This window comes from Trachurus japonicus, chromosome 8 (assembly GCF_045865225.1).
Source record: "Trachurus japonicus isolate A0001 chromosome 8, Traja_1.0".
Classification (NCBI taxonomy): Eukaryota; Metazoa; Chordata; class Actinopteri; order Carangiformes; family Carangidae; genus Trachurus; species Trachurus japonicus.
Genome location: NC_140914.1, coordinates 14,902,334 through 14,912,029, shown reverse-complemented (window position 1 = coordinate 14,912,029; position 9,696 = coordinate 14,902,334). Strand labels below are relative to the sequence as shown.

Below are 9,696 nucleotides of genomic sequence, written 5' to 3'. Positions count from 1 at the left end.
CACATTAAATTCCAATTAACTCCTCACTGAGTGTTGATGGCAACAAATAGAAAAAAAATGCACATAATAGAGGGTACAATCACAACATTGGGGTGATGTAAGCACAAGCAACATTAGATGCACGAGCAATTTAGCTTAGTATCATAGGCTGTGCAGAACAGGGTGTTCTCTGACAACAAGAGGATTGATTTATAATGTATTGATCATTACATGGGTGTTTTTTTTTATGCTTTCAGGGGGAAATTTTTGAGTGAGATAAGTGGTTCTGACAAAATAAATTGTGATTATTCAATAAATTCTTAAAGCTGAGAGCCTAGAGGTTGTCCCAGTCAAAAAATACTGCACTCTGCCAAGGACAAGGCCACAAACTAAAGAGTAATGGCCTAGCACCAACTTTGGTGTACTTCTGCCAGAGCGGATTGAATTATTATGTTTCATAAAAGTTTAATAGGATTTCAGCAGGCCTAATATATAAAAGGAGGCTGCAAGACTCAGTCACTGTGCTTTGGTCTTTCCGTTATAGCTCTCTGCACTCTGTACCAGCTGAGAGAGGATTACTGCGCAGGAGGCTGCCGAACAAACAGCTGAGTGGACACAATGTTTCATGGTTTGGATTTTGATTCACAGGCCGAGTCACATTAAATCATGTTGCAAATCACATTTAGGCAAAGATACGCACACAATTTAATGTAATTTGTATCTAGTCAGTGTGTAGCCTTGCCCCTTGACAGTGCAGTGCAGTTTAAAAGTGCATTTATTGCAGGCTCATGTCCTGGGGTCAAAAACACCACTTACTACACTATTAGTTGAGTGGATCTCACATTTTGGCTTCTTAAATATTGCACTGTAGACTTTCTCTGAAATGTGAGCATCCTTAAGAAGATATACAGTATTTGTGGTTTCAAGAACCATAAACAATCTCAGTCCTCTCCCATGGTTCTCTCTGGGGCTGGAGCAAGAACAGGTCAGAGGAGAGGAGGCTCAGAGCCTCACGCCCGGTTGGTTGCCTTTTTTTTCTGAGTGATCTAATAAAAATATATATTTCAGGTAAACACAGAGAAACCAGACCCTGCAGTTTTGGATGGTCAGTCGAGTTGGGGTGTGGAGGGCATAGCTGTGAGCAGTTCTGACATCTCAAACCCAAGTCCTGACAGCTTATTTTAAGACTCACTGCCTGAATATGACTTGTGTATTTTTCTGTGGACTGAGCTCTTGATACTTTCTCAGTATCAGTTAAAAATCACCTTGAAATCATTCCACGACGTGTTAAATAATTTTGTTAGATGACAAAATCATCATGCAGTACATCACTGCTGTACATCCAGTCATTGCTCATGAGTCACAGTGCATGGGTTCATCCTTTAAATTTCCTGTATACACTTCAGGAACACTTGCACCATGCAGTGCTGATCCTTCAGCTCTATTACAGAGTTGTCAGTGAACACAAATAAAATAATAGACATATCACAGCAATCATGAACAAACAAATCCTCATTATATCTGTGTCTAATATCATCTCCTTCAAACACTTTCTCTTCAACTCTGCATTGCTGCTCACAGCTATATTCTTACTTGCAGTTTGCATAGAAAATACAAATTGTGCTAAATTCAATTACATGGAAAACAAAGCTAGTTAAAAAACAAATTCTTGTGTGTAAATTCATATTAAAAGTACAAAAAGAAATGCCTGCATGTCAGTGATGTTTGTGGATTCTTAAGCCCTTTTGTACTGAGCTGGCTAAAGTTTAATGAGTTCCCTGTGGAGTTTTTTTTTTCCCTTTTTTTTATTCTCTACTTAAAATGCAAGTGCCTGTATGCTTTGAAAACCTGCATTGCCCTTGCTGCCTTGCTATCTCACCTTTTTTATTGGCACCTCCCCACCTTTTACTGCATGTTACACAAAAGGCAGTAATGTACTGAATATTAAGAGCCAACCTTTGTCAAAAGCTTAACTGTTGTCACTGTGTCTCCTACGACTCAAATGTGCCAATACATTTTGGAATGCATGTATCGGCAGTAGTGTTAAAACATTGGTCAGACACGCAACACTCTTCTAAGGCTGTGTGACTATTCTTTACACAATTGCTTTTCTGTCCGGCCTGAATCTTGGTGCGCTTCATTTATATTCAGAGGCATTCCATTTAACCTGAGGCTCAGTCGTAGTCAGCTGCAAGAGTAGGTTGCAAATAGGAAATACACGGTGCATGACGAGCACATCCCCATGATGTTGTAGATGTTCCTATTGTCTGACAACACAGAACACTTGAGGACATCGATGAAATTTAATTACAGACTCAGAGCTTCTCATTGATATTGATCAATGTTCTCTTTTTTCTGTTACCTCTTTACAGTATGCATTCATGCTATTGTACAACTGGATGGATGTTTCATTGCTTTTCTTTCACAATAAACAGAAAAAAAGTTATGAAAACATAAACAAGGTCTTGTAATCATTGTGAAAAGAGAACAACAACAAGAGTAATACATTTGTGCCACTGCACAGAGCTAACCCTATCTTTACAGTGCTTTTTTTAACTTCCAAGTGCAGAGAGGACACATCTCATGTTGGACAGTGCAGACAGAAAAGTACAATATCTAGCTATTACTGCAAAGCAGGCAGCACGTACACAGATTTTGTATTGCTGAAAACAGCTTGCAGGATCCCCATGAGTGCACTTACTTTAGCTCTGTTCCCATGATTAATGCATTTACCACATGGTTGGGAAAAGAAGGTTGTTAGCAGGAATGACAAACGAACATTTTTCATGTTTCTCTAAAAGACATGTAGCAGTGTCCACATCAACCAAATGCCTGCTTTTTAAAAGCTGTGCAATGCAAATGATCCCTGACAAAAAGGGGACAACAGGACAACAATAAAGCAGCTTGTTTCTAGAAATACTAGAAACTGTACCACCTCTCATTTTGCAGAGCCTCGGGGGGAACAATTGCTTGCTGCAGAATCAGCAGTGTTTTCACTTGAAAGAAACACCTTTGACATGCATTTAAATACAATATAACATATGGGTGAAGCAGAGGTAGACAAGTTCCCCTCAAGTCAATAAGCTTATATAGCATGCATCAAAAGGGAAATTATCCTGTACAACTTAACGGCTCATTTAGCCTCTGTGCATATCACAGGGCAGAATATTTGCATTTAACTTGTGCGTAAAGCTTTACATTCCAAGACACATCTCACAGAAAACATATCACTTAATAATAAAATGTGAACCCCTGACTGAGTTGTCAGTCAGGGGTCATGGTAGGATCATGGTAGTTATTGTAGTTACACAAATGTATGGTTGAAATTACTGTAACACACTAGATAAAATCCATTCATTAAAAAAAAAACATTCAGATTGTATCTAATCTCTGCAGTAATTACTCTGTGAATGGTAGCCCTACTTTTTAAAATGTATTTCCATGGCCACATCTATAACACCATTGTAGACTGGGACAATGGACAGAAAATAATACTGAGAGGATGAAAGATAGCAGACGTCACACAACACCACAGAAAACAAACAGTTGTTCACCAGTGTTACTGTACTTGTTCCAGCATCTATGTGTCTATGCTTGCAGTTACGTAAAGCCAGTTTGCGTCTACATTTTGTTGTCTTGTTCCTTGACCCACTTGTTGGATTACAATACTCTTTTAGGCTATTTTTAACTGTACAAAAAATAAATAAATAAGCAATAAAGTACCATGGAACCTGTGGGCTTCTATCAATCAATCTATAACATGGCGATTGTTACACCAGAGTCATAACGTCCCTTCATTTGAGATATGCTGGCAGCCAGCATGAGCAGCAGGCCAGTGGCCACCTCCAGGCTGTATGAGAGCCAGGCTATGGCTAAGGAGCAGCCGAACGACGTGTCCACGTAGGCCAGGTTCTCAGGGGACACAGCCTGCTTGAAGTCCTCCATGGCCTGATTGGAGTATTTGATATAGATGCTGACCCCGGACAGCGTGAAAACACCTGTTGGTGCACAAAGACAGACAGATGGTACCACTGGAAAAACCCTCCTGATATCAATGCATTCTTAGTACTTGTGATATGAAAATGAATCCATCTTGATGACATGAAATGAAGAGCCTAAGCACACACCATAATCATCGTTAACCACCTTTGCAATGAGGTCATTAAGGTAATAATGCATTAAGAAAATAATCTTTTTACAGCCAGATAGCCAGATTTTCTTCACACAATTGAGTGGATAGTAGTAGATGGCAGAGACTACCTGTTAGCTCATTAATGAGAAACAATTAGTATAATCTTCAAGCATTAATGATTTAAAACCCTTTAAAGAAAAGCTATTTTTATCATTCATGTGCAAATTATTCCTGCAAGGTGCAATCACGTTCTTTCTCTGTGGCGCTGAGTGAGTGAGGAGGCTATGGTGGAAGTACATTATGAAGCCTCAGCTGTGCATTGGTTTTGATTTCTATATCTCGCACATACAGACGAAACGTTACCCCCATCAAGTGCCACAGCGATGCAACAACATCAGTAACGTGCCACTAAATATCAACAATAAATAAATATTGCAAATGCAGAGTGTTGCTGTAAATTGTATAGTATGTGCAATTCAGACTGACCTTTCATGCGTCACAGCGGGAGACACAACCACTACTCACCAGCACCGTCTCCTATATAGCAATTAATCACTTTTATTCATAGATCATTTTGAATAGCAGCAGTGAGATTGTCTCATTGTCCATCAAGTACAGTATGTGCTTTGCATGAAGGCACACTAGAGAAGAAAGAAGAGACAGACAAGAAAGAAAGAAAGAAAGAAAGAAAGAAAGAAAGAAAGAAAGAAAGAAAGAAAGAAAGAAAGAAAGAAAGAAAGTTCTGCAAACTTTCTTTCTTTCTTTCTTTCAGGCAAGCTGCTACATGTGCAGGCAAGCTGCTTCTATATATAGACTTATACTTGTTAAACTACTGTGATGATTGCAGTCTTCTGGGGGAACTGCTGTGTGAGAGCAGGTACAAATGAACACAGCCTTTTGTTCAAATGATCATTACTCCAGCATGGGAAAGATTTCAGCTGACATACATTTACTTTTTGATAACCTGATAGAAGGGATACTTTGCTGTTACATCACCTCGCCCAGATTATAGAAACAGGGGCGAGGGCAGGAACTCACCGGTGACCAGGTCTTAGCCCACGAGGCCTGAGGAAATTACATCAAACTACCACCCTAAGGTGACAGGCATTCATCTTAAATGCACTGGGTGACGGGGACCCTGATTGAGCTAATCTCTGGTGTTAGTGGGAGAAAACCTCCCATTAGGTCTTATCCATAGATGTGTTTTCTAGTGTGCTCACCTAAAACATTTCAACAATTTGAAGGGAGTGTTTTGAAATAAGCTTCACTTGCCGAGTCTGAATTAAGGTAGAAATATATACTGTGGATGAATGATGGAAATGTTTTTTTCTCTCTCACATTTACAGAGGCCTGTCCAAAAAAGACAGATGCAAGAGCACTGCAGTATGTGATGTGAGAGTTCACAGTGGGGATTTCAAAGACATATTGATAGCTCGACATAAAACCTCTGTTTGGATTCACCATCTCTCATTCTAAAAATTCCACGCTCAGAAATAGATAGATAATGCATTAAGGAATAAAGCAGAACAAAATATTGAAATCCATTATCTCATTGCTTATTTTTCAAATATCCAGCATAGTACTCGCAGGTCCTTTGAAGTAGAGATGTGGACAGGACATTCACTGCAAAGCATGAAATGAGCTGTCTCTACTGTGCAGCACAAGAGGCTGGGTCTGTCAGCAGAGAGGGCGAAGAACATCACGAGACCTTCAACTTCTGTGACAGATCCATGCATTCACTCTCAGCCTTACCCAAAGAGAGATTCGGATTCGTTCCTGCATTATTTCTTATATATTGTATATTCTTTTGTGACCACCCAGCAGCTGAACCCATCAGAGTCAAAGAAACAGGGCAATCTTTTTGGTACTGTATTGCTGTATGAGAGTCTGTCCTGCTGTTTAAGGAACCAGCTACGTCACGGTCAAGGTCAAAACAAGGACATTTTGTGCTCACTGTTGGCTTTATCATGGAGCACCTGTTCAGTTGGTTCCATTCATAAATCTGAGCATCCAATCCTCTGTTGTATGGTCTAAATCAAAACGTTTCAGTGAACGTTTCAAAGACAGTTACAATCACACTTTGGCACGATGTCGTCTATAAGGTGACTGTAAGGTTGAATTTGAGAGGACAGAGTATAACAAATAGGTTGTCTATTTACTCACAATCAATTTCTGCAAAAAAAACCAAAAAAACAAAACATGATTGTATTATTAAATGAATAAGGCAAGAAAGGTTCTATTGATGATTTCACAGGGGGAAGTCTAACTGAATTGTTCAATCAGAGACAAGCTCTTTGTGGCACTTCACTTGATCAGCAATCACTCTACCTGCTGTGATCAATACTGGGAACGTTTGCTGTCTAAAATGATGTTCAGGCGCATAAAGAACCAGATTGTAATTATGATTTCTTTTATGCAAATTTGACTGAGACTGGGGTGAGGAAGTCAACTATTATCATTCACAGCATTCTGCGGCAGTGTACCATCTGGAAAAAAGATGTCAAGACTGACTATAATTGCAACTGAATGGCTGGGTTCAATTACAAAGCGTCTTTCAAAAATTTCTGACAAACAGAATGAATACAGAGACAAAAGGGTCAGACATGTCACATAAGTTTAAAAGTGCTTTGTGAGTCTTGTTTCCTTATTTTCATCATAAAATCCCCATCGCCACAGACTGAAAACAAATGGATCATTACCTAACGCCGCAACTCAATTAAGTCAAATGGGGCTGTTAATGTCCACACTGAGATATTTCATGTGTAGCTGCAGCATTTTCTGGTCAACTCCAGGATATCATAGTCAGTGTAGCTGTGCAATTACACTGTTAGATCTTGATATATGGAGTGAGCATCTCGCTGTTGCCTTCAGTCAGGAGTGAGTGAGTGGGTTTTTGTAAATAAAGTAAAAAAAAACACACAAACACATGCACTGGCATGAAGGTGAAGTGCTATCCACACATTCTCATTCCACACACTCTTGAGCTGTACATTTTTACACACAAAGCAAAGCACTTCAGAGCAGCTAACACAGAGAGGAAGAGGAAAAACAAACAGACAAATACAGAGACAACAAAAAGAAATCTGTGTAGACTCACTGCAGAAGAGAAAGTATATTGCTGATCCAGCCAGCAAGTTGGGGCTGCAGGCCAATGAACTGACAAGTCCAAAGATCCAGCCAAACACCAGCAGGACCAGGCTGAGCGGCAATACAATAACCACTACTCTGTGTAAGCCTGCAGACACAAATGCACAGCATACAATCACACAGAGGATGCTGCACTTAGATTTTAAATGCTGCTATTTTCTGGTTTTCATTTTGACTCTCAGTGTGGTATGAAAATACATGTCACAATCGTCTACTTTCTTTTCAAACTGTGAGAACCAGAGGTTTAGCCTTTTTTTATTGATAAAAATTAACAGATTCACATTATCCTGTGCAAAATGACCGCATTGCTCAGAGTTTGTCTATTTATGAAAGCCAAATTCCTTCATGGCCAGAAACCACTTTCTTCCTTAAAAATCCATTTAGTTAGCAGCACCTACCTTGGCTGATAAACAAAGCCACTCACCAAGAAGGTGCCTTTCTTCCTCTGACAGCCAGGATATATTTGCAGTGAAAGAAGGGATGACAGAACTCCTGTTTGCTCCTGAAAATGTCAAGGGAAAAGGTTACATATGAAAGGACCGTGTGGACCAAGCCAGAGGATTGTGAAATATTGGATACCTGCTACCACACAATGTGATATTTTGTCTTTAAGTATAGTACAAATACAAGAATATGTATTTTTAAAAAAATGACGGGTCTCTCTGGGGAATCTATGTTGCAGTTTTGCACCTTGAATTTGTGTTAGTGCCTGTTCCACTTTGTTGGTATACCACAGGTGAGCACTGCTTGAACAGCCACAAACACTATGTTCACTCATTACTTGCCACTAACTAGCTGGATTATGGTGTGCCACTGTAGCAACGATTTGGTCCTCAAGCTGTGCAGCCAACTAGCAGATACTATTGCAGCTGTGTTGGAAAAAAAAAACAAAAAAAAACAACATTGCCTCTTGTGTGTTCGCCTACAGCTGTTTGAAGGAGCTGAAACTGTTGCTACAGTTACTCAGTGGAAGAAAAGTGGATATCATGGATCTATTATTGCACATTTACACAACATCTGTGGTCCATTATGCTCGCTGACTGAAGAATGAAATTCTAAGAATCTTATTATGGAGTCTATAATTCTGCATATGGCTGTCTGTGCCATTTATTCCCCTGAGCAAAAATCAGTGGGATGTCACCTCCTCTGTGCCTGAGTGTCGCAAAACTAAGAATCACTTGCACTCAAGCCCTTCACTCCCCTATGAGTGGAGTGATGAGGGAAAAAAACATTAGCTTCTGCCACAGGCTGCTGCTGGTAATCGAAGACCCATGGTCCATGAACAATGCACTGCAGGAACAATGTAAAATCTCGACTGCAAACTCACGGTACCCTTTCCTTTTCCGCATCAGAGAAAATTTGCACAACTCAAAAACATGCCTACAATTGCATAGTGAATAAGGTACTCAAGACAATAAGCCTTACATAAACTTTCTGTGGATTTTACGCACAATATTCATGCGACATGATAAAACCTTCTATCATTTAACCAGACGAAGAAGCACAAAAGTTAGGAAAAATAAAATAATAAAGGCTGCAATTTTACAACATCTAACACCTATATGGGAAAATGGTTTATACACTCAGAATAAAAGCAAATACAAAATGAGAGACATACCTTCATGAATTCTCCACAGTCCTGAATGTGAACTCAGGTCTGGACCTGTGTAGTTGGGTTTATTCACGTCGATGATGTACCAGTAATCAGTCCCAATTGCCACAGCGAGGAGGCAAAAACTGAGCAAACCTGTGAAGCCAGCAGAAAGAACCACCACTCCGTACCTCATTATAAACGGTACGCACGCCAAAGCGCATTAACTCCAATATTCTGCGAGGGGTTTCTGGTTTTTTTTTCCTACACCGTCATATCCATCGACTCTCCAAAATGTGTGATGCGTAAAAGCTGTCCAGTCGCATCCTTCCCTGTAAAGTACTGGTTCCCCATGTCCAAAATGTAGTTTGATCAGAAATGAGAGAAGATAGTACTGTCTTAATTGTTTACAGTTGTTTTAACGAATCATTTAATAAACAAACAAAAAAAATGAGATAGGAGGGGTGCGCGTTTCTCTTCGCCATTTAAAAACACATCTATATCAAACTGTGTCTGACCGCAGCTGTGGCGCTCCTGGATTGATCCAGTGTCTAGCTGTTGAGAGAACACACCACTCTTCCGGTGCTGTGTTTCAAAATAAATCTTTGACCATGGAAGGCTTGGAGTAAGGGCGCGTGAAATGTATGTTTTGGATGCAAAACAATCCGCATCCGGGCATAGTTTAGTCAATTCTAACACTTGACTTTGTTAAATCTAATTCAATTATCTGCCACTTTTAACAGCTGTTGTGCCAGACAACTATTGATCCGACTCATTCGGGTTTAACTACGAGGTCATACCAGACTCGATAAATTAATAACACTTTTGTGCCGAAAAATATGACAAA

At 39.8% G+C, this 9,696-nt stretch overlaps 1 protein-coding gene across 1 annotated transcript; it reads right to left on the bottom strand.

Moving 5' to 3' along the window:
- Positions 1 to 3,402: 3,402 nt before the first annotated feature.
- LOC146982888 (transmembrane protein 235) lies at positions 3,403 to 9,384 on the bottom strand. The gene is made up of 4 exons (XM_085784148.1): positions 8,877 to 9,384; positions 7,683 to 7,760; positions 7,209 to 7,346; positions 3,403 to 3,977 (listed from the first exon to the last, which is right to left on the bottom strand). The coding sequence occupies exons 1-4, from the start codon at positions 9,043 to 9,045 to the stop codon at positions 3,733 to 3,735; spliced, it is 630 nt and encodes a 209-aa protein (XP_085640274.1). The 5' UTR covers positions 9,046 to 9,384; the 3' UTR covers positions 3,403 to 3,732.
- Between the last annotated feature and the right edge of the window lie 312 nt (positions 9,385 to 9,696).

Excerpts from the sequence above, each read along its gene's own strand:
- LOC146982888 (XM_085784148.1), bottom strand. The coding sequence starts at position 9,045 with ATGAGGTACGGAGTGGTGGTTCTTTCTGCTGGCTTCACAGGTTTGCTC. Across the intron at positions 7,761-8,876 it reads ACTGTGGAGAATTCATGAAG|GAGCAAACAGGAGTTCTGTC; the intron begins GTATGTCTCTCA and ends TGACATTTTCAG. Across the intron at positions 3,978-7,208 it reads AATATACTTTCTCTTCTGCA|GTGTTTTCACGCTGTCCGGG; the intron begins GTGAGTCTACAC and ends GTGCACCAACAG.